Below are 24,874 nucleotides of genomic sequence, written 5' to 3'. Positions count from 1 at the left end.
AATGCTAGTTCAGGTACAGTGGATGGGCCGCCATGAATGTGGCCGTGAAACTGCATCCTTAACCAAATGCAGCTCCCAAATTAAAACTGAGTCTTTCAAACCAGATATTTACTATACTCATCAGCAAGGATAAGGCATATAAAAAATCTGAAAATGTCATGGACAGTAACAGTGAATTCATTTGGTCAATTCAAAACAGTGAAAGGAATAAGGGATGAGGAAAAGCAGAGTTTTCCCTATTTAAATTGACAGCAATTATTATGTGGGAGCTTCTCTCCCCAACAATTTGAATTTAGACATAAAAATAAGGTAGATGCTAGTTATTACTCATTCTGTTTATTTCACTTTAAGAGCTGGGTATTTTTCTTGATACAGCCCTCATTGTTTGTGTGTTTGGTTGGGGTTTTTTTCATTTACATATGCTGAACTACAAGAAAACATAAACCATTAAACTCCATTGTCCTTTAACTGTACATCATGTTAACAAGATCAGTTTCCAGAACGATGACTTAGAGGACATGTGCCCTTAACAAAACTATTGGCAGATCTTCATTTTCCAAGACGTCACTTTCAGCCTGTGTCTATTCTTGTTTGTTCTGGATATGTCCTTGCAATTGAGATAGGAATCACTCTTTGAAAAATGCTAATTGAATGGAATACTCTTTACTTCTGTTAAGAAAACAAAAACCAGCACCTCAATTTTTCTTGTATTGTTTGACTGTCTTTACTCTTTTTTTTTTTAATGTACACAAAGAGTTAAGAGCTAGTTTGCAGAAGCACCTTTCTAAACTGTTAGCCACAGCTCAAGCCAGATGCAATAACTGCTGAAGTTAAGGCATGCTTGGAAGCTAAGCACTCTATGCTGTGTACATTTGTAACCTTGTGCAGTATTACATTATGCATATTAATTTTATGAATCTCATGTCTTTCCGTGACCTATTTGATCCATGTCCCTTCAGCCAGTCAGAACAATAACAAAAAGAATCATTTTGCTTCAACAACATACCCACAAGCTACAAATCAACATCAAGGAGGTCTGGTCTACAGGATTTCAAAAGCACTTGGGGAGAACACAGGAGAGTCAGAAAGCACTAAGAGATTCAGAAAATTCTCTTCTCCATTTTACCTAAAAATGCTAGCCTAGGAATTGATAAAATTAAGAAAGATGGACTGCAAGCAGTCTGGGAATAACTGATAAATTATCTTCCGTCTTCCATAAAGCTTACCTGCAAGATATTCTCCCTCCAAGTAAGAGATCTGAAGTAAATGAGCCAACAAGAATTTACAGAAACATCCAAAGAAAAATTATATTTCTATATGAGAACAGCCTTTTTAACAATGCTTTTGTTCTGCTTACTATGTAATCTCTGGGGGGGGGGAAAGCTCTTATTTAGGGCTTTCAAATAGTTTCATATCAGTTGTCAAGGGCCTTTAAAAACAAAGGCAAGAGGAAGCCAAAAAGGTAATGTGTTAAAAGACACAAAGACATACACTTCTATTCAGAAGTCAGTGTACTGTGAGCTTCCACTCCAGACAAAAATGACATACATAAGTGAAGAGGGTTCAAAATGGACTATGATATAACTTTTCCTGTACTTCCTGTAATAAACCTTAACCTGTTAATTAGGAACCAAAACAGTTAAAAGAAAAATAAAACGGTTTTCAGTGAAACAAAGTCCACTGACCCAGACCACATGCTAGAGTCTCTCCTTCCTAATGTGCAACTAGATTGGCTTTCAAGTCTCATTTGCAGACCTCAACAAGTGCTAGCACAGATCTTAGCAATTACTTCACATGAAGAAGATTGCTCGTTTCTGAAAATTGCTACTACCTTTATGGAATAAGTTTTGCTATTCATAGGCAAATATTCCTCAATAGCTACAAGAATTTATATTAAATAAAATAATAAAATGCATTATCTGAAATTAAAAACCCTATGCACGCTTTCAAGAGAGAAGGGAAAGTCAGTAGCTTTTCAGAAAAAAAACTAATAACGTAGATCAAAGCCAGAATAACTACTTGACCATCAGTTCAATGCCATCTTCAGCTTTATTGCTCCCATTAAGCAAAGGCTCTATTCTGACACTACATTTAGCTTACAAAATGAAGAAAACTATAAGAGCACCGCCTGGTGGTGCCAGAATAATGAAGAAAAATACTGCCACGAAACCAGGAATAGATCTAGGAATGAAATTTGGAATAGCACCATTCCAAAATGACAAGGAAATTAAAACACCAGTTTCTCTTGTGAGCCATTTTTTTGCACCTACTAAAATGTATTTGCATATGAAAAAGAATGGGGGAAAGAAAATCATGCTCTAGAGTCCAAGGATTCCTACATTTCCCAGAGTATTTTACTGTTCCACAAAATTTCCTGCAACAGTTCTTCAACAGAAAGCTCTGAATTTACTTTTTTTCAAATTATACATAAATACCATCATACCATGTTCTAAGAAAATTAAAGAAATAACAGATGATAATTTACCAGAGTACATATTCTACAAAATGATTCTGCTATAACCATTCTGGTGTTATATTCAACATCATAAACAAACAGCATAAAAATTCCACTCACAGACTTCCAAGCCTTTATAGAAAAATACCACATCAGGAAATTAAAGAATGATACTACTAGGACACACTGATTCTGCTACGGCCCTCATGATTAAAGCCTAAATTCTTACTAAGCACTTTTAAAACACTGTACATAGCCATGTTCCAAAGTCAGCCATAGCCATGGAAATTATTTAATATCAAGTCTGATATGAGTCTACCTTCATTTATCCATCACTCTCACATATCAAAAGAAGATAGAACTTTAACTATTAAAATGAAGTCCAGATTGTTCTCATGTTTTGGTGTATTGAACAGCAATGCATTTTGGTAAAAGGCTGTATTCACCTAATGCAGTTTGTCTAGCCTGCTCTTCCCTCTTCGTGTACTCCAACACTGTACTTTTACCATGTTGTATGCACTCACGTTACACACCTGAGTTCAACTGAACACAACCATCATTTTTTTCCATGATTACTGAAACTCCCAGCAGGCAATTTGTAGCAAAATTACAGAACTCTGAAACCTAGAAAAATGCATTGACAATTTCATTGATCAAGGCTCTCAGTGTACTCTACAATATATAATCAAATATTAAAAGTATCAGTACCTTAACATTTTGAATATATTACACTGCAGCTAAGTTAGGGCATTTCTGACCATAGGCAAGTTAGAGATTTCCCTAAAAGATACTCAGTTCTGCAATCTGCATGCCTGAATCACAAGTATTTGCACACGTTTTGCATCCACAGGCCAGTCTGTAGCCCATTCATATGGCATGTATGACATACTAAGGAATGCCAAATGTTTCCGCAGAGCAGATGACTGCTCTTTTCCAGGTTACTCCTACAATGCACTATGGATGGAGCTCTAGTGATTTCCATAGAGAAGCAGTATTTATTTTCTACAGTTTAGCCCTCGTATCTAAACACTATTGTCTTCATTTAAACATGCTGTTGATAAGCTGCACTTCATACAAAGTAGCATAGATAATACTGGAAAATAAGAAAAAGGGGTGGAAGTGATGAAAAGGCCAGTCAGAACACACTGCGGGGAAAACAAGTTAAGAAAATGTTACCTGTGTTATTTTTTTAAAAAGCATGGCTTACTGCTACAACAACAACATTAATTTTCATAACCTCTCTGTATTTAGATAGCGGATAATTGCTATGGTTTGTGCCACCTTTAGCTACTACCCCATTCACTACCCATTCAATCCACTGCCACTCGCATTCACTTTATCCTTGTTACTGCTTATTATGGTCAAATACTATTATCAATAAATAAACGCATTAACCACATAAGCCTCTATCCTTTACATACATATTTGTACTGCCTGTCATAAGCCACTTTCATTTAAGCATCTAATACCTCACTCAGGGGTCTATTTTCACAAAACTGGATGTAATAGTTAGTTTGACTCACAATAAAGCAAAAGTTACAGCATCTACCATGTGATGTATTTCCAAATTATAACACTGGGGCTTTGTCGATTCTGACTATACTTAACTGCTTGTAGAACAGCTGAACACATCCACATTAGACAATTTTGAGAGGCATAAAGCTTCTTTCTGTGTTTGAAAACCAGTCTGCACTATTCCAACCCAGACAAGATAACTGTCATCTTGGAGAAATGTAACCAGTGACAGATGCAAGGCACAGTTCTGGCCCCAGCCAATGGGACATTTCACATGCAGCAGGGATTCTCCCATTTCCTCCATCCTGCATTTCCAGTTAACCCATCCTCATCCCAAGTCTCTCCTCCTAGAAGCTCCCACTCTTCAGCTCCACAGGCTTCTGCTCCCATCCATCTCCAGCACACACATCACCATACACTGTTATTGCCATAACTGGTAACACGGGAGGAGATCTATACAACTCCAAACTCAACGGTTTACACCAGTGCTTATGAGTGTGTTTACTAGTGTAAACAATGCTAAAGCTGCGTCACCTAAAAACATTATTTATCACTTTAAGAATTTCCCAACTTTACAGGTAATTTAGGACAGACTCAAACTGGCATAAATCCAAGCTACAGCTTGGAAACTGAGACTATATTTTGTTTACAGAAAGCAATTATATCATTGTAAATACCTGGTACTAAGCAATAGAGAACATAGTCATTGATCACAGCCATTAAATAATCTATTACAGAAATTTAAAACGGACATCAGCTATTAAGTAAGTACCAGGCATACTACATACTTGAATTTCAGAAAAAAAATCCAAACATTTTCAGATAGATTACTCTTGTAATAATATTTATAACTTAATCTTTAATCAAGTGCTTACTCTTAGATTCTAAAGGTTACAGAGGAAATTGCAGTAACTGAGCTGAGCTTTTTATTGAATTCTTTTGACCAGAAATAAATGGGTTTTCAGTAAACCCTAGAAGCTGTTCTGAGTACAGATCCTACTTTTTACACTACTTCTCATATTCCAGAAGGATTTTAAAATCTAAATTGCCCCTGTATCATCTTATTCTCTGTTTCAAGGACTTTCATTTTTTCAATGAATTCAACAAAGTAGCCAGTTCTATTCTCAGGAAATCTCCAGAGTTAGGAAATAAGCACAGAAATCAGACTAACACAAATCTAAACAAGCAAAGGTATAACCAACAAAGGTAGAAAAAAATTAATTTATTCTTCATCTCAGTTGAAATTCTATGCAGACCAGTTAGAACAGTCCTATAACATATTCTTGGTGCTAGCAAGTAATTGACATTGCTTCAGCATACCTTATACCAAGTACTGTATGAGAATACAAGTGTTACCAAGCAATTGTGAACACCGGAACGGTTACAGGGGTGGCCACCACATAGTCAGCATGGAGAACCTTTGTTAGACCAAGCAGAATACAGATGCAAACTGATTAAATGTTGCAACCAGCTGTACACTCCACCCAACTAAATTATCCCCAGATCATGCAAGAAGATTGTAGCATTCCCTATGTGCCATTTCAATCTTTCAAAAATAGAGAGGGGAAAATTTTTCACATTCTGTGTAAAAAGAGGACTCGACTGCTCCACTGCAACTTTTCTTACTAAGAAACCAAAGGCACACTGTGCTCAAGTAACCAAAACTTCCATACAGAAAAACCTAGGAGCTAGATCTCGTTGGTACACAAAGTCTAGTAGTAAAGCTACTGTTCAGTACTTGCTTACAAACAACTCAGACAAACAGGACTTCAAAAGCTAACCCTCAAATATAGAACAGATGGGTCTACTTAAATACAGGAGCCTACAGAAATAGCTTAACGTAAAATACAGTATTATTCCCCCAAAACGTCTCCCTCCACCATAAAACTCATTCATCTATGCTCAGTTTTGCAGACTAAGCCAGCTTCTCAATTCTCTCATTTTCCTACACTTAAATTGCAGTTCTTTGCGGATTTTTTTTAATATGCCATTTTAAAAAACATTACCAATTACATTAACAAATTATTGTTCATTTTAATAAACACAAGTTCAGTTTAAGTAAGCTCTATACAACTTTGAGCTAGCTTTTCTCAGATGAAAAGCTGAATGTTACATATTCCAGACTAGAAGGCAGAACTTTCCAGAGGATTAAAGATACATGAGACCCAGATACAACCATTGCAAGTCATCAAAAAACACTTCAAACATATCCCAAAGGCTTCCTTCTACTTTACCTGCCCAAAGCTATTTTCCTTCTCAATCCCATTGCTCCCCCAAGAAATCAAGCAGCCTAGCGACATCAAGCAGCCTCATACAACACACACACACTTGTTACTTGCCTTTATTTACTACTCAGTTTGATCATATACAATTGGTATGAATGCCTACACCTTCACCCATTTATAAACACTAAAGGCATTTGTGTTTTCGGATTAGTGAAAACCACAATTTAAACACTCTCTTAAAAAAGGTGAAAGAGTATGTGCAGGGGAGAGAGGAAAGGAAACACCTGAAATACGTCTTCTGAAAAATCAATATTAGATTGTAGATCCAGTCACAAGCTGTTCTGCTGTAACATTTGCCAAATTCAGAGGAAAGAGAAAATACTGAATGCTACCATGATCTAACTGTATTATCAGAGTACATTTGCACGTGGCTACAAACAACATCAAGATTTGCAGGTGCTGCAAAACAACATGCAATTCAAGTGACCTGTGAAATGCTGACCTTGGCATAACTTACAGCGAACTAATTTATCCAAAATGGTCCTCGCTCAACTTTGAGAAAAAAAATGCTACCCACATTCCTTCCCTCTTACATCATCTTACAAGACAATAATGAACAATCTAGTATATTACTTAGATAGAATTTCACCTAATTCCCGATGTCTAATTTAAATGCAAGGAGTTACTATATCCATTTCATTTAATTCAGCACATTTGGGGAATAGTCATTTAAATGTTAACAGAATTTTTCTTTTCATGAAACTTGGAAAAACAAACAAAACAAACCCAACTTAAACATACAAGCTTTGCAAAATTTCCCATATAAAAAAACTGAATAAGGTCATTGTTCTACTATACTTTTTCACAAATAGACTCAGAATGCAATTTAGATAAAGCAATCCTTTAAAAAATACTGACATAGCTATTAAAGATAATCACCTGTAGATCCTTAAAATTTGATGGTAAAGTGTGAAACACAACACACACTCTGCTCTGTAATGTGCCCATTGCCAGTATTGCCTCTTTTGCCTTAGGCATCCTCATGGTTTCCTCCAAGAAATAACTGGATAAAAACGACTTAGTCTCTTTCTTAGGAAATCACTGCCTATCTGCATCACATGCCCCAGACAACAGAAAAACTCACTGAAGTATAACACAGGAAGTGGAAAACCAAAAAAGCCAGTATTCAATGCAGTGCGTCCATCTGGAATGGTTCTGTCCAGTACCCACAGCCTGTTCAAGACAGGCTACCGGTAGTAAAGAGACTCTACCCAGCCAAACAATGAAAGGTGACATTATTTTAAAAATGTCATGCATAAGAATTCAGGCAATTATAATGACATTTATATCACAGCTTCTCACGGAAAGTGTTTGCATACTGGAACTAGGAAGAACTAAACAGTGGTAATCTTTTCTAACTGGAAATTTCTGTTCATGTTTTTCTGTGACAGTCTGTGTAGACAAAGCAGATGCATCATTTGAACAGAAAAGCTTCAAATTTACCTTGATGAGTGAAGATCATCAGCAATGCTAAACACAACAGTCAATACAGACAGCCAAGTCCTCGAAATATCCTTGGAAGGATTTATTTTTAAATATTTCTGACCATTTTATTTATTAATTTTAAACATTTTTGTTGCCCATTACTAAAAGCAAATTTCACTACACCAGAAATCAACATATCACATTGTAGATGTTTTCCACTCTTAAGAAAAACCCAGAACTACATTCTTAATTAGTACTGTTGCTGCATCTTAGCCAGCTGTAATATCAGTACTTTAAAAGGCTCTTTGGATTTGTCTTGGATTTGCTTAGTTTGAATGTTTTGTAGGGATCTTCTCTCCGGATAACATTATTGGCGTGGATTACTCTTTCCAGAGCCTCTTTATCCAATTCTGGTGGATATTCTGTTCCATCTACCGGAGACATCACTTCCTGCTTACAGTTCTCCATTTATGTTCAGCCTCATTCACAGTGAGAGCTCCATGATAAACTTTAGAGTCCTTTTGTATTTTTTTGATCAATAACAAAAAAGTAATTTTAGACTAATATAAAATGTCAGGTTAAATACTTCAAAGGAAAGCAAACAATTGTCTATCTAAATGCTAATTAACATGGGACATTTTCCTAATGTTCCAAGTACTGTCTTCCACTAACAGGTGAGTTTTGAGGGACTGGAAAAAGATCATGGTACAAACAGCTTTAGCTTAGGAAAAAAAAAATCTCTCACACCAAGAGTCTTAAAGGGTTTCATAAAACAAATTTTCATAATTCAGCTTTTTCTAAGCTTTTCATGCTTACCAGACTGGACTTTTGCATTATTATTATTATTATTATTATTATTATTATTATTATTATTATTATTTGCATTAACTATGCAAAACATCATCGTGGTTCACAGCAATATCAGACATCAGAAGGGGAACTCATCCTGCCATTATTCATACTTTTTTGAAGCTGTAACATCTTCCCCCCCGCCCATATACGTTGTAGCAATTTTGTCCAAAACAAATTATCTGTATTGCATACTTGCTCAGCATGACACGTTCCTTTAAAGTAACCATTAGGAGATTATAGGTTTATCCTGGAAACGTCTTTCCTAGCGCTGTGCTTAGTATCAGTATAGTGATAAAACCCTCTTAAAATAGTTCTAGGGTCCAGACAACAATCAATTGTATGCAATAGTCTTTTGATTTTTATTTACCAATGACTTGAGTGATTTCAGGCCTTTGAAGACCAGGAATGAGTGGTAGATTTAGCCTAAATTATTTCTGCCTTTAAAAGTTATGGCAGCCTGTACGTAATGTCCTATCTCAACTTCAACAGCCAAACTATTTGGAACGTTATATTGCTGTTTGCCTTTCTGAATAAAAAGTATGAGAAGCAAATACATTAAAAACCCCACTGCAATTTAAAATTGTGTAAATCAGAACTTTGAAAAAGAATTCATATAATTTTTTCTACTGTCATTTGAAACAGATTTCCCACAGAGATGCCTTTTAACATTGTTCTGATAATAACAAAACAGATTGCTTGATTTCACAATCTTTGATGAATGACAATAACTTTTCAGAATTAGAGACACACATAAGACAAATACAATCCCCACACACCTTACAGAGTAATAGTTTCTTATCCCATGGGAGTGGATATATCCCAACCAACAAGACATTTTCATAAAATTTCAGCAGCAGTGTTAACAGCTTGAACCAACTACAAAAGTAATTATTCCCTGTCTACCTTCACAGAAGTTGCAGTTCCTCTTCACTGGTCTAGGAATACTGCATGAAAACAGCACGAGCACCTGTTGCAGAGGTGTTAAGGCTTTACCGCTCACTCCAAAACCTATGAGCCTTGGAAGGTTAAATGGTTTATTATTATTATTATTATTATTATTATTATTATTATTATTTTTAAGAATCCCACCAGATGGCAGTAGCATGTCTCCCCAGCAAAACAGGGAGCACTTCTGCAAAGGACAGCTCCTTATTCTTAGAATATACACAAGACTTCCAAAAATCAGATAGACAATTTGAAACACAGGGCACAAACAGAGTTTGTCGCTGAACAAAATTCCAGGTTTTTTTCAACACTTTAAGAACACGTTAACAGTGAATACTCAAAGAGCAAATTGCTCTGTTTTCAGCAAATTAGGTATGCAACTTTGTTCGTGGCCATTTGCCAAACTAGACTGCACTTAAGTAAATTTGCAGAACCTGAGGGAAGGTACCTACACATCTTTTCCTGCTTCAGTAACTTCCCCCTTTTGTCACAGTTCAGAAACGCCAAGCTTTGGTATTGCATTAATATGTACATCTTTATGTTAAAGCACAAAGAAAATGGATAAATATAGCAATTTAATGCCGACTGTTGAAGACATTCTTTTCTACTTTGCCAGCTTGGGTTAAGTTCACTTTAAAATCTACATGTAGTCAAAGGAGATGACATGCCAAGGATAGTTGATTTAGAACGTAATGGTGACTAGATGAGCAAGGATACAGTTTGTGTATACAAATACTAGCAGCAGCAATACAAGCATGCATGAGTTAATAATGAAAATGCTGAAGCATGATGCTTTGGCTCTTCATGAGTGAAAAACTCCAGCAGCACATTAGCTACCCCAAAACATCATAAAGTACCAGACAAATGAACTAATGACAAATGCTAATTCAACTGCCAAGTCAAAATCTCTCTCAGCTAATGGGAAACTCAATACCACACACTACTGATTACTTATTTGACGAGCTGAACTTAACTGCAGGATAAGTTGTATCTTTCTAGACAATGCAATGACACATCTGAGTAGCAAGATGAAAGACTACTTCTTCAAATACTCAAACTGTCTGTAGAATAACATCCATTTCCCTCAGAAGTACAGATACGAACTTTTCAGTTATCTATTAGTGCCAATACGTGCTCAGAAAGAGATACAGAGAAGCAACAGAATCCTTATTTAAAATTAGCTTAGTCCTTACATTACTGAAAATTCTGTGTTACGCTTGTACCAAAGTATACATTTTTCATGTCTAAGTCAACTTAAACTATAAATATCCAAGCCAATGTTTATGTTCAGTTGCATTATCTCACATAGCTAAAATTAAATTACACAGGCATTCTTTCACGTTTTGAATGAAATCTAAAATTCAGTTTAATTATTGCTTGCAGACTCTTAAATTCAGTCTGCATTCACCTGCAGAAGTTAATATGAAATGCCAAGAGCCTAACAGTGACCACTGAATTCAAATATATGTGAGCAAAGAGGAACTGAATTTCAGCCAATTGCATTCTCAGTCTGCGTAGCCTTACAGCTTTACCAAAGGAGATCTGACCTCCAAGCTTCTGCTTTTCTTTTATTCAACAACCTCCCTCTTTTCTTTTTTTTTTCCCCCAAGCTGTTGTTATCTTGAAGTCGAAGCTGTAGTTACAACTTTGCAAGCCTAGTCCCGCTAGTGGCAATTCCTGCTTGCACGGACGCAGTTGCACAGTCAGGGGTCGCGGGATGGGTGGACGCTTTTGGCACCATTCTACCTGATGTCAGTCAAGAGCAGATCCTTCTGCTTTCCACACTTCTTTTTTTTTCCCCTCAGCATTCTTAACGATATTATATTTAAATATGCAAGCTTGACCTTTTATTCTACTGAATATTATGAAAGCAGATCTCTCTCTGCACCTTATTTTTTGGCAAATAAAACAGAGAAAATAAAGACCTAAGAAATATATACAGGTAAGCAAAATGCTTGTAGAAACGATAAGAAGGTCTGGTCTTACATAACAATCTAAATTTAAGCAAGCCTGTAACAATTAAGTTAAAAAAACTCCACACTTTATCGAAAAGTATACGAACAGATGGAAATAATCTTTAGAGAAATTTTTACAGCAGATTTCTCGTCAGTTTTCATTCTTTGATATCAATTTTTTTATACTGTACCACAGCAAGAACACAGCAGTGCTAAGTGTACAACAGCACTCCTCTGACTTTGAAAACTTAGCGTTTAAATTAAGTCCCTAGGCCTTCTGAATTAAGGGACACAAGATCAGCTGTAACATTAACCTACGCTTATTTGTGCAGCTTGTTCAGCCTACTTGGAAAACATGATTTTATTACAAACACTGGTCTGTTTATGAGTGACCAACTTTAAGGGCTGGGACGAAGGAATAACGTGTCTTCCTCTTCTGAGGCCTGTCCTGCAAAAGCATTTTGCCACTGTATGCTGGTACAGACTGCAACCTCAGTCACATAATACTTCCATCTCAGAAAAATTCAAGTACGGACAGTAGCTAAAGCAAAACTCCTTAAGTACCACAGAGAAAGCCTTGCGGACTGAACGCTGTGCAAAGTTCTGTAGGGACGCGACACAGTTGCACACTTCAAACTTTGTATCTGTGATACAGGAAGTGTGCTGCAACTCGCTTGCTCTGAAAAACACCACCAAGGCATCTTTCATGTTTCTAATAAACATTTCAGAATATGGTAAACTGACAACCATTTATAAAAAAAAAAAAAAAAATCACACCAGTTTTGCTCCAGTGATCCTGAAGGGCAATAACTACTTAGATACATTGTATTAAGGTGGTCACAAAATATATTAGAAGATATTATGCTCCACTGACGGAACCCTCTGAAATAGCGGCTGGGGGAATAAAAGGACTGTAGGCAGTACTACAGTAAGACAGAAAATCCCATTTACATTTATGAGAGGAGAGCAAAGTTCAGATATTCTGTTTCAGGTAGCGTATAGCATACTACTGCAGGTCAAACAGTCTCCTAGACAAAGATCTTGACAGGTGACTGAAGAAGGAAGACATTTTCATATGCTTTTAATTTCTAACTCTTAAGTCAGGTCAAAACATACATTCTAATGCTCATTTGTTAACCTGAAACTTTAGGAAGAGCAGCTCAGCTACACAACATACTTATTCTAACCAAATGCGTAGAAGGTATATAAACATGTTGCACTTGTCTCAAAAGAGACTGATGGTGTGGCCTGTTAGTCAGAGGTTGCTCTTCACCACTCTAAACCTCGTTCTGCCAACACAAACAAGTGAAGCCAACTTTCTAAGAATGGAGAAGAACCAGTAAAAAATTTTGTAGTAAGCAGCTGTCTTGTATTCTGATTCAAATGACAAAACCAAGAATGAATTATGATCTGGTAAGAAATGAAAAGGAAAAATTGGTTCAGTTTTTTTTTTTCTTTACTCACCAGACAACACCAAAGGCTCCATATCCAATAGGTCTGTCCGGCTCAATGTCCAGTTGCTGTTGTGGATGTTGTGAGTGCTGATGATGGTGCGCTTTAACTGCAGCAGCTGCTGCAGCTTGTACCTGAGCTGGGGCTGCTGCAGCTGGTCCAGGGGCCTGACCCGGTGCCGGTGATGGGAAATATGGCTGCTGCTGCCCTGGGTTTAACATTGCCGCGGCTGCGGCCGCAGCTGCCGCGGCCGCAGCTGCCGAAGAGGCATGCTGCTGTACGGGATGTACTGCAGCTGCAGAGCCTGGATGCAAGTGATGTTGAGGGTGGTGGTGGTGATGGAGGTGAGGAGGAGGGAGGTGAGGAAGGTGGTGGTGATGGTGGTGGTGGTGACCTGCTGCTGCTGCAGACGTACCGCCATTGTAAGCCGCCATCATTTTTGCGTTGGCTGTTGTGCCACAAAGAGACATTCAAAAAAATGCCCTTTGATTGGATAACAACTGGGTCAAGCTGTCATTTGGCCATAAAAATAAAATCTGCTACACTTTAATAGAAGTTGGGTTTCATCATACACGGCCCACCTTTAAAAACATTGAGCTCAGCTGGCCTTATCTCTTTGCGAAGCCAAACAATTTGGAGAATCTCTTCATGTGTGCGTGAGCCAGAGTGCACGAACCCTCTTCCCCCAAGAGTCCAGCTGTGGTTGGCTACTGAATCTCCATCCTCGGGTGACTGGGTTGGGTTTTGTTTGGTTTTTTCCTTCACTTTTCCTTTTTTTTTTCCTTTCTTTTCTTTCTTTTTTTTTTCTTTTTTTTTTTTTTTTTACAAAAAAAAGAAATACAGCGATCAATCCCCCTTCCCTCCAGAAGGAGGATCTGGAGTCTCTCCCCTGGAATACCCTGAGAGGACTGACGAGTCTACCCCTTCCATTCCCACATCCTCTCCATTTATCTCCTCGAAACCTCCCTGAGCGCCCAGGCACCTCCTACATAGCTCCCTCCTTTCAGGCACCTGCTCCCTCAAATATAGCAAAAAAAAAAAACCCCAAACCCCCAAAAACTCGGGAGTTTGCAACTTTTCCTTGAAGGCCTGAAACACACACAAGCACCCAGAAAAAGTGAAGAGGGACGGCAGGAGCGAGGAGAGGAGGGCGAGGGTGGGGTGGGGGGGGGTGGAGGGCAAAAGGGGATGAAGAGAAGATAAAAATAGACGGAGGAAGAGAAAAGGGACGGGGCAGGAAAGAAAACAACGGCGGAGCGAGAGGGAGAAGAGGCGGCGGGGGGGGGGGGAGAGTGACAAATGGATGACAGGGGCGAGCGCGGGGCCGCGGGATAAAGAGGGGCGAAGGGGGGAGGATGCGATGGGGGCGGCGAGGAGGGACGACGACGAAGACGACGACGACGGCGGCGGCGACGGCGGCGGCGGCGGCCTGACAGCCTGACCCGGCGCCGGCGGCGGGCAGCGCCTCTGCGGGGGGGCGCCGGCGGCTGCAGCCCCCCCCTCCGGTGGGGCGGGGCGGGGCGGGGCGGGGAAGGAACCGGGGCCGGGTGGGGGGAGGGGGTCTCCGCTGCGTGCGTGCGTGCGGCAGGCTGAGGTGGTGAGGAGGAGGAGGAGGAGGGAAGGGGGGAGGAGGGGGAGGAGGAGGAGGAGGAGGAGGAGGTGGAGGGGGGGGGGGCGGCGGGCTCTCAGGCCCCCGCCGCGCAGCGCCGCTCCGCCCCCCGGCCGCCGCCGCCGCCGCCTCGGCCGCCCGACCCGCCGCCGCCGCCGCCGCCGCCGCCGCCACTCACCTCCTCACGGAGAAGCCCCAGCGCGGAGCGCACAGCGGGCACGCGCACCCGGCCTGCCCTCCCCCCGCCGGCCCCCCCCCCCAACCCCAACTCCACACCCCCCAACCCCCCCCCCCCCACCCCGCCCGCCCCCATGCGGGGCGCGCGCGCCCGACACCCGCCCGCAGCCAATCGGACCCGGCCCACCAGGCTCCGCGAGAGCCGCCCCCACCCAATCAACGAGCGGGACCCGGCTCGGCCGGCCCATAGGACTCGGCCGCTGTAGAGACTCCCTGACTCAGTCCCGCCCCCTTGACCCCCGCCGCCCAATCACCGCGCGCCTCCGCGCCCAGAGCTAGCGAGACCCCGCGAGATTCCCTCACCTCATACAACCCTCACCTCGGCTGGCCCCGCCTTCTTCACCTTTCCTGCCAATCACACGGCGCCGCTCCGGCCGACTGGCCAATTGACTCTCCCCCTAAGACGAGTCCCGCCCCCGAGGCCTGCTTTTTGCCCAATCGCGGCCCCCTCTCCGACCCAATTAGCCAATGAGGAGAAACGAAAGCCCGAAAAGGGGTTACTGGGCCAATCGTGCTCGCAGGCGAGGCGGCCGCGTGATTGACAGCTCTCCTCACGAGTGATCAGGGGCGATGGGCGTTAAAGGAGCCGTTGCTCTTCAAATCGCGGCGCGAGGCGCCGGGTGACGGACGAGGAAGTCGCCGGGGCGCCCGTCTGCGGGTGGGCAGGTGGCCAATGGGAGGCGGGGAGCCGGCTGATGAGCGGCGGGAGGGGCCAATGGCGCTCCCGGGGCGGGGTGAGATAAGGACGCGGCGGGGCGCGGAGGTCACTGCGGGCGCTGAGGGGTGGCGGCGGGAAGCGGAGCGGCAGCCGGGGTGAGGGACGAGCCGAGCCGAGCGGGTCCCTGTGCCCGGCCGCTGGCGTGCTTCTCCCGGGGCCCCCTGGCCGTCCGCCCCGGGGGCGGTGGTGGGGCCCTCGGGGCTGTGCTGGCCCCGGGGTGAGCCCGCGCTCCTTCCCGCCCAGGGCCGAGCAGGGGAAGAGGAGCTTGGTTTCCTGAGGTAGATATTTTTGCCTCGGCCCCGCTCTCCGGAGGAAGGTGATTACTAAAGCTGTCTTTCATAAAAGAAGCTTGCCTAACTCAGCTAACGGAAAGGCGAATGTGTTTTAAAGGCGGTGGCTGGCCTCGAGATGTGTGAGGGGTTTTTCTTTGGGTTTTTTTTCTGAGGGGAGGAGGTTGGCCGTGGTTTTCGGCATTTTTCTGGTTTTGGGGGCTTGGTTGTTTTTTTGGTTTGGTTTGCTTTTTTTCCCTTCGATTTGAATACTTGAAGGCTTTGCATTAAAGTCTTGAAGCAACTTCAGACCTGAGGAAGTGCAGCATGCTGGCACTGAGGGCCTGAGCCTTGTCTCTAGGCTCCAGAAGCAAGTGAGAAGCACGATGTCACACTAGAAGATGAGTTTCCTTCTTCCCTTAGATCAGGAGAGAAAAACAAAGTAATTGGAGGTTTTAGGTCTTTTCAGTAGATAGCTAGTAGCAGATACTATAGCCAATTCCCCTCTTCAGTCTATTTTTCTGAGGCTTGCTGCAGCATGCTCATTAACAGGCTGGGAAGTTATGTTTCACGTGTGAAGTACGTGTTAAGCTAGGAACAAAATATTTTTTGTCATTTGTTGTTTTAGTTCACTTGTGCCATTAATCTGCATGCTTGGGAAACGCAGTGTGGTTCTTTCAAGCATAAGTGTTCCCTAAAACAGAGATTAATAAAAATTTGACAGTTTTAACACTTTCCATTTTCTTGTGTGAATATTAATCATATCTGATTAATAGTTTTACTTCAGAAAAACTCCTGGTTATCAGAGCCTTACCCATGATGGTAGTAGAGTTAAATTAACTGTGATAGTGATAAAGAGGTTCCTTGATATGATTAAATTGGGTGAGTAGTTCCAAAGGAAATAAATGACTGACAGCAAATTTGTACGTGCCCCTGTTAGAAGTGAGCTGACAGACTTTCCTTCTCTACATCTGGTTCCTGTCTGAACAGGGAGGAAAGAAGACTAGCAGATCTATAATAGTACCACTGCGTTGCTGAAGTTTTACCAACAAATCCCTGATGGTACAGTATCAAGTACTGTGGTCTGTCTTTTCTGTATGTGTGGCTAAAAACTGAACCTCATTGGACTTCTATACAGCAGGGGGTAAAGGAGACTGTAAATGTCAAAGCCTGTTGCAATTCCTAAAACTTGAGTGCAAAATCTTTTTAAGAATGGGTTTTGGATACTTTTTTGTCTGCTCTTTGAGAATGTAAACAAGGAAAGTCTTGCAGGAATTAAGAAGGTTTTTTTTTGTTAAAACTGCTTCTGTTGCATTTTGAAATGTTGTTAGCTAATACTCCAATCTAGAATTATGGTAGAGTTCTGCTATCACGTCACTGTTTTAAAACAGGGGCTTTACTTAAAAAAAGTAAGATAGATTTGGTTTACAGCCATTTTTTAAGATTACGCATTGGAAGAAGAGACAGAATACTTATTTAGAACTTGTATTTCTAGCTGTCTGTTTGAAGTTTTTATTGAAGTTGATAACAAACTGCTAATGTGAATATGAATGTGGCATGCACCAAGGATTCTTTTGGTCTTTGCTTCCCCTCAAGCTCTGGAGAGGTATGGTGTGGTGGTGGGACAATGGAAGGAAGTGGATACAAAGTAAGTTGGGTGGGCCTGTGCATAGGGAAGCGCTGTGAGGACTGGAAGGCTTTTAAAACTCTCCCACACGTTTTCATTATGGACTTTTTTCTTTTTCTGTTATTGCAAAATCTTTCTAAGTAGTAAAATCAAGCAATTGCCTAATAATCATTTTATGGAAACTTGGGTTCTAAATGTATGTGCAGATTAATGTCCTGGTGGCATTATTCAAGTCCAAATACAGCGTCGTCTTAATTTTTTTTTTTCAGTTAGGTACATTACTGAGTTAATTGGATCACATGTCTTTTAAACAATTGATTTTCAGTAGAGTTTAATTTTTACTGGTATATTTGCTGAAATCAGTCATCTTCAACTGCATGTTGGGAAGAAAAGGGAAGGAAGAAATTATTTATCTTGTTCATGCAACTGGTCTATAGTTGAATTTATGGTCATAAACAAAGTGTTCAGTGATATGGAAAAAGTCAACCTTTTTCTAGCATAAACTGAAAGTCTTGTAATGACTGCTTATTGAGAAGTGTTCATAGGCATGTGCGGTTTTGGTGACTAATTTAGGAGCCTAATCTCTGTAGGCTCCTTATCATTAAAGGGTAAAGAGGTATACTGCATTGCTGTCTGGAGGAGTCTACGTTAGGTGTGTCTGGATATCACTTTAACATTTCTTTCCCCATTGACTATGTGGAGTCTTTAGAGAGAAGCTTCTGAACAGCAATGTTTAATATTAAGCAGGGTGTTTTTACCTACTCATTTTTGCAGTGGATAGGGAATAATAATTCAGGCCAAGATCTCTGGTAGCATGTTTTAAAGCTTTATGTAGCCATCTCCCCTGGAGTAGCTTGTGTCCCTGAGAACCTATTCTTTCAAGTATTGTGCTCATGAAAAGATGGGAATTGGATCCACTTCTCATTAGTGTTTAAAGCATCTGTTTATACTTCCTCATGAGCAAACCAGTTGCCAACTAACCAGAGGGAAGTTCCAGCTGAAGCTCATGCTGCTTCTTTATCCTTATTACTTTAAGGAAGGATCAACACAATGGGCATTGTACTCAGCATCTTTGCCATAGTTGAGGACGTTACATATGTGCAGCTTTCCATTGCAAGTATCGCGATGATGCATTACAGTATCATGAAAGTTGCCTGCGTTTTTATGAAAAGCAGACTTCTTTAATAAAAACAAACAAACAAAAACAAACCCACAGGTAAACTTTTGAAAAAGTTCTGTATTTTTTATTGATGCCCTTTTTCTTTATGATTGCCATCAAACACCAACAATCCCAAGTTTTTTGATAGAGGTTATCTTTAGTAAATCTCAAAGGAAAAAAGTAACCAGTTCCATCAACTTAGACAGCCTTCGGTCTGACTGCTTATTTATGTATTGCCACTAAGTGATCTGGGGCAACTCCTAGGTCCACTATTTGGTAAGAAGTGTTAGTTGCCGAAACCAGAACTATATGCAGCCTAAAGAGTTTCTCCCCACGCACCTTTGTCTAAAGTTACTGACTTCCTATTGATTTGTCACACAACCTTTTTCTATTAGCTTTAGTGAATCAAATCCATGGTGACTTCATTCTTTGGCTGTACGTGAGGAAATACATGTCTTGTCTTAGTAATACTCTAAAAGTGTCATTAGACACTGTCATGTAGATGAATTTTCAGCAGTGAGAGCAAAAGGAGTGAACTGGGTTGCATTGTCACCAGTTTTCCTGACGGGTCTTGACTGGACTACTACAAACCCTGCTTCCGATTTCCATATCTGTAAAATGTAAGTGAAATCTGGGACCCGCTTTATTAATTTATTTTAGTTTGACTAAATGCTACAGCCATATTTTCCATCTTTTATTTGCCTTTTGAAGTTGAACCAGCTCTTTTCAATGAGGTGAGAGACTGGTGAGATGGCAGCTGGAGGGATACTTATCTTACGCGTCCATATGGAGTTATGTCAGGTGCCAGCGTTGTATGACCCACCCTAACAACTGTATCTTCCTTCTACACTGGGTTTATAAACACTTTTAATTGGTGTCCCTGGCCTCTGTCATGCTGTAAAGCTTAAGACTGTCAGTTTAGGTGCTTTTTAGGCACTTCATGCTATGAAAGTTAAGGGGGACAAGATCCAGTTAATTCATATGGAGGTACATTTAAGGAAGAGGCCTCTTAAAAGAATATTAAGGAAATGTGAAACTTGCAGACAAAGTGCTCAACTTTTAATAGACCCTTTGTTTCCTCAGTACAGGTCTGTTACTTGAAAGTGTTACCTATTAGTTATATGAATCACTCCTACTTGGAACAGGGCTGCAGAATGAATTAATCGTGTACTATTGTAAGTCAGTGCTTCCTTGCTATTTAATGCCTCTGTGTAAGAAGCATAAGTCTGCTGAGGGGAAGCTCATTACAGAGCTGGCTCATATAACTTTAAGCAAGAGTGTTTTGCGAGTAGCTCAATGAGCTTAAGCCACTTGATGAGTGAGTTGGCAAAATCTAACCATAGTAATTTGAACTGGGCAGGTAGAGACACTGCACTAGATCCTGCCAAAGCCCAGTTTGATTGCAACTAATTTGTCATCCCCAGTGATGCATGGAGATATGCAATTGGTGACTACTGCTGATGAAACAGGACAGATCAATTCTAATCTCTTACTGGTGAAGACAGTTATTCATGGGGACATGCATCTGTCTCCTACTATTTTATTCACAGTAAGAGTGCTGTAAAGCAGTAGCAAGTCTGCTGTTTGACTATCAAACACTGAATGCTAGTATATCTAAATTTGTCAGGTGCTCTTTGCTAAACTCATTTAAAAACTACATATAAAAGTAAATACTGTGCATTAGAAACACAGGGCAAAGACTTGTCCCTTTTTGAAAATCTAATGTATCAAGTTTAGTCTTTTCTGACTCTTGAGAGATTTATTTTCCCCTTGGATTTGCCACTTGCTTTGCAGGGGTATAATCTTTTTGGCAGCACTCTGCATAAGCGCAAGGGATGGAAGACGATTTGTAATCAGTCAGTTCTATTTCTTTAATGCTCCTCAGCAGTGTTTTAACCTTAAAATTCTCCACAAAAGATTGTATCATATTGCACAGTATAAAATGTTATGGTCCAGTTCCAGACATAGGCTTTGTGGTTTTTTTCTTGTAGCACAAGAACTAGCTGTGAAAACAGGACTGAATATTAGAATAAGTCTTTTGATTTCGTGGTTGAGCATTGTGCATAAATGTCCTTCAGCACTTATGCATCTAGGGGTTTTTGTGACCCTTTAATGCAGAAAAAGTAACATTAAGTGGAACAAAGCATAATAAAATGCTTGCATAGATTTGTCTCTGATCCACAAAAGGGGTACTCTGAGCTGCACTATTGATAATTTATCACGTAGGTGTTTGACAAGCCCACATGTACCTTGATATACAACTCTGCAGATACAGTCCTCAGTATTCTGTAACACCCTGGTAATATTTTATTCATAAATCCTAATGCTGAAGCCCTTAAGGTGTCATAAACACAGTGCTAATGCCTGTGAATTTGAGGGGATTTGATTAGTCAGATAAATATCATGCTCTAAATAAAATCTGGTCCTAACATACAGCAGAATAAACATTAATACACACAAAGTATCATAGGATTTAAATTCCTGATGGTGTATATTAGTCCTTTTCTTTGCAAAGAATAATTTTCCAGAGTTTTCATCCTTAAAACCTTTTCTCTACAAAACTGGAAAAGAATAAATGAATCTATTAATAAAATGCAGTGAGAAGCAGGGGGAAAGAATATTTTGTTTTAACTTTGGTTATGTGTAAAGGTTTGTATCTTAAAGTTTGCAAGGATAGCAATATGCCCTCATCTAAAAGGAGGGCAAGGTTCTGCTCGTCTTGTTGAATGAGGGACAAATCCCTGTCCAGCTCTGGGCAATCTATTAATAAGAAGATAGGGAAATAATCAAGTAGTCAAACCGAGTGGATGACCTAGCATAAGCTGGTTAGTCTATCAAAAAGGCATGTTGATGAAGGTGAGCCTCATCTTTGTCTTTAAAGCAGCAGTTTGGGAACTTGGCTTCTTTGAAAAGCGATTAAAATGATGAAATGGTACTTCAATAGAGCTGCACAGGTATGACTGAGATATGGGGTAGGAAGCAACTGGTGTAAATGACAGATGGTGTCATCTAGAGATACTGCATATCTCTGATGTTGGAGATCAGACTCTACAGGCACTTATGTTGCTTCACTGGCCTGTCAGCCCTGTTTGTGGCTCTTGCAGTGTAGTTTTTGTGATGGTCATGTTGCAGTTGACAGCTTTGCCCCAAGTTTGTTCAGTATACTGTATATACAAATATGAAGATTGTGATTAGCACTGGGGCTTGAATTCATCCCAAAGACTGTCATCTCCAAAACACTGAATTCCAAACCCTGTAGTGCTTTCTACCCAAAAGTATTTTCTTTTGAATTTTCTGAAGGAGTTACTGAATTCTTTGCTCACTGCAGAGCTTAAGCATGAGCTTGGCTTTAACTGGGAGTCCTCAGGTGCTTAAAGTTGGTTTGTAATAGTTTGCCATTTAAAGACTTCAGCCTGATTGTTTAGTTCTTTCTGTCTAATTTTCCTTCTTGCTGCTAAATACCAGTTGCAGGAGGTAGAGGGGAGGTCTTTATCCCCTGAGGCTTTTTAGAGAAAGTGGCAGTTCTGCAGTTCTCTCTGTTCTACATTTCTTTGCACCAGAAATGACCCTGCTGCTCTTTGTCACCAGTGTTTCCTTTTATCCCTCTCCTGGCAGCTGCTCTTGCTCCATTTTGATGTTGGAACAGCAAATGAACTCCCTCTGAAGCAAATGTCATGCCAGTAAAGATGTTGAAGCAGCAAGAAAATCATCTCTGTCTCTGAAGACTGAATTGGAGACCTTTGTGAATGAGATGTTCTTAAAATAGCTCCACGGCATGTTATCTTTCTTAGAAGGTGGAGAATTGAAAACAGCACCATGAGCCACTTGTTTTTGTGTGAGCAGGATCCCTAAATAATGTTTTTTGGAGTGGGGAGAGAAGCAGGTTGTTTACTTTTCCTCCAAATTAAAATAGGTACAATAATATCCAAGCACTTTGTTTCTGCTATGTCTTTTATTCAGTGATGGGGGAGGGAGGAAGGAGTCTAAGACACCAGTACTTATGTTTTCTGGATTGTAGATTGAATCAGAATAGAAAATACTGTTGCTGTGGTGGTATTCTTGGGAACACCATCTTTCAGAGACCTGACTTCCTGCTCTGGTTGTCCCACAGTTAGCCTTTTGTTCTGTCATTGATTCTAGTGACAACAAATTGAACAAAGCAATTGAGTTGATCTGAATTGATTCTATGCCTCTTGCTAAGAGTTTTGTCTGCAACATCATGGCTAATGGTCATGATTATTTCTTGTCCTGCATTCGATTACACTGAAACAGTGCTTGCAACAATTTGCTATGTCAGATTAGCTGTATTTTGGCCCAATATTCTGTAGGTATGACTCAGTGAAGTCCTGGGTAGATTAAACCTTTAGGTTGTTAAGTTCTTGCAGGTGGTGATTTATCTGTAAATACCAGTCAGTTTTGTTTGCTCTAGCTTTATAATGGTAGCACAAAGTCCAACCTGATCCTGATTCCTCTCTTTCCCCCACCCCCTGCCTTTATTTCCAGTTTGGATAGCTGCTCAGTGCTTTTTCATGTAATGACTAATTTTGTCTAGCATAATAGCTCATAAATCCTTCACCATGTCACAGTTCCTTGAGTGTTGTAATAGACCAGATGCATTCAGTATCAAAAAAACCTAATCTGTTATGGAAACACTTAAACAGTAATTTTTTTAATTGCAGTCTTTGCAGCAGCACACCTATCTGTTACAGCAGGGCAATTTTGAGAATGCAACTTAAGCAGTTTTTCTCTGAGGTACAGAGTAGTGATTATTCCCTGGGGTCTTGCCCATATTACTGTATTTCTTTTTCATACACTCATAGTCCAGATAGGAATACGTACAAGACCAAGACATCTGGAAACTAAGAGGAAACAACAAACTTGCAGCCTGGTTCATGACGACGTTTCACTCCAGCATTGTCTTCAGAGTGTGACCCTGGTAAACTGGGATAATGTAATGCTAATTAAACTTAAGTTTACATAGAAGATTTGTTAGAATTGATGCAACTCAAAGCCTGCATGCTTTATTAGATCATCACAGATGTGAAAAACAAATTTCATATTGAATCCAGAATTATATCCATATATATCTGATAGTAGACTTTGGTAATGTTTATTTGAAATGGACTGTGTGAAGCTAAATCCTTGCTTAGTTCATGTAAGATGGCATGGCTTCTTTCAAACTGACCTCTATGCTGTTTTTTTTGTCTTGGGTCTTTTTTAGAAGCAAGGTTCTTTAACTGTGTTATCATGGAAATAGTTTAAAGGTTTTTGTGCAGTGTGGTGTATGGAGCCATTCAATGCTCTATTTTCCATGTGATTTATTTAACTTCTGTCAGATTGTTCAGTGGGTGTTTGTACTAATGCTACCTGTCTGAGCCTGCTGTGTTTGTCAGAGCTGGTGAACCACCTGCCCAAGTTATTAACTTACAATGGTTATTTTTACCATAGGATTACATACCTTTTGATGCTTTGTGCTCCTATCTGTTGCAGGAGTATTTAATATGTAGAGATATTAAGTTACATTAAATATTATGGTGTTATTAAGGGATCTGTGGAATTTCAAATAACTAATTTCAGGTAACCAACAATAAATGTAAAGCCAGAACCTTTTTACCTTTACTGTGTTTTTTTTCCACAGTATTGTTAATGAAATAACAGAAACCAATTTCTCCAGGCAAAAACCAGTGTGATTTTAATCTGTGTGTGACAGTACATTTATATATTTTCCAAGAGTTGCATCACCATTTGCTGCTTGTTTAAACACATCACATGTTTAGTGACCTTGTTCTTCTATGTGATCCACTGTTTCTGAAGTAAAAACTAGATAAAAATAATACCAAGCCAGAAGTTGAGTAGAGTTGCTCTAAATTACCCTAGCTGAGGATCTGGGCAACCATGGCCTCTAGGGATAGCAGAGATTCTCAACCAGTGTAATGTAAAATACTTCGTACAGGCAAGACTCTCAAGGAAACTGATTAATGTATCATGATAATAAAACCTATGTGGTTCTGGCCCTATGCAGCCTATTATAGTTTGGATACATTCTTTGGACTGCTGTTGCTGCTGGGTGCTTTTGATTAACTTTTCTGCAGCATACCTCTGATATTAGTGGATTATTTAATTTGCACAGGGTGACCATGTGCACAATTACTTGTTTATGATGTTCTTAAATATGGTGAGTGTAATGTCAGGCACAGAGGTAATGATCAGGAGGTTTTATTAGTCAGGACAAATCTCTGACAGTAATCTCATAATTTACACCTCTCAGTTTTATGTTGGGTAAGCACATTTGCTTAATTCAGCATCGAGTTTACATGTCATGCAATTCAATTTCTGTCTTGATTCAAACCTAGTAGCTAAGAAAGATAAAG

The 24,874-nt window shown here is 40.2% G+C and overlaps 2 protein-coding genes across 14 annotated transcripts in view; one reads left to right on the top strand and one right to left on the bottom strand.

Annotated features, from left to right (window-relative positions):
* The window catches only part of NLK (nemo like kinase), a 65,428-nt gene extending 51,222 nt beyond the window's left edge, over window positions 1–14,206 (bottom strand). Inside the window, exon 1 of one of the 2 annotated variants that reach the window (XM_075033065.1) lies at window positions 12,897–14,206. In XM_075033065.1, coding sequence (XP_074889166.1) covers window positions 12,897–13,354 — 458 coding nt within the window. In that variant the 5' untranslated portion in view covers window positions 13,355–14,206. The remainder of the gene's footprint in view (window positions 1–12,896) is intronic. The other variant, XM_075033066.1, reaches the window with a different exon arrangement.
* Window positions 14,207–15,429: 1,223 nt separating this feature from the next.
* Window positions 15,430–24,874, top strand: part of LYRM9 (LYR motif containing 9) — a 44,728-nt gene continuing 35,283 nt past the window's right edge. For 4 of the 12 annotated variants that reach the window (XM_075033061.1, XM_075033060.1, XM_075033058.1 and 1 more), the window contains exon 1: window positions 15,488–15,764. Coding sequence is in view for 2 of the 12 variants with exons in the window: in XM_075033053.1 (XP_074889154.1) it covers window positions 22,320–22,338; window positions 23,324–23,454 (150 nt within the window). In the remaining 10 variants the exon portion in view is untranslated. The other 8 variants (XM_075033054.1, XM_075033053.1, XR_012651126.1 and 5 more) reach the window with 8 other exon arrangements.

Source organism: Buteo buteo, chromosome 7 (genome assembly GCF_964188355.1).
Source record: "Buteo buteo chromosome 7, bButBut1.hap1.1, whole genome shotgun sequence".
Taxonomy (NCBI): Eukaryota; Metazoa; Chordata; class Aves; order Accipitriformes; family Accipitridae; genus Buteo; species Buteo buteo.
Note: the sequence above shows the minus strand (reverse complement) of the source record. Positions and strands in the feature narration are given on the sequence as shown.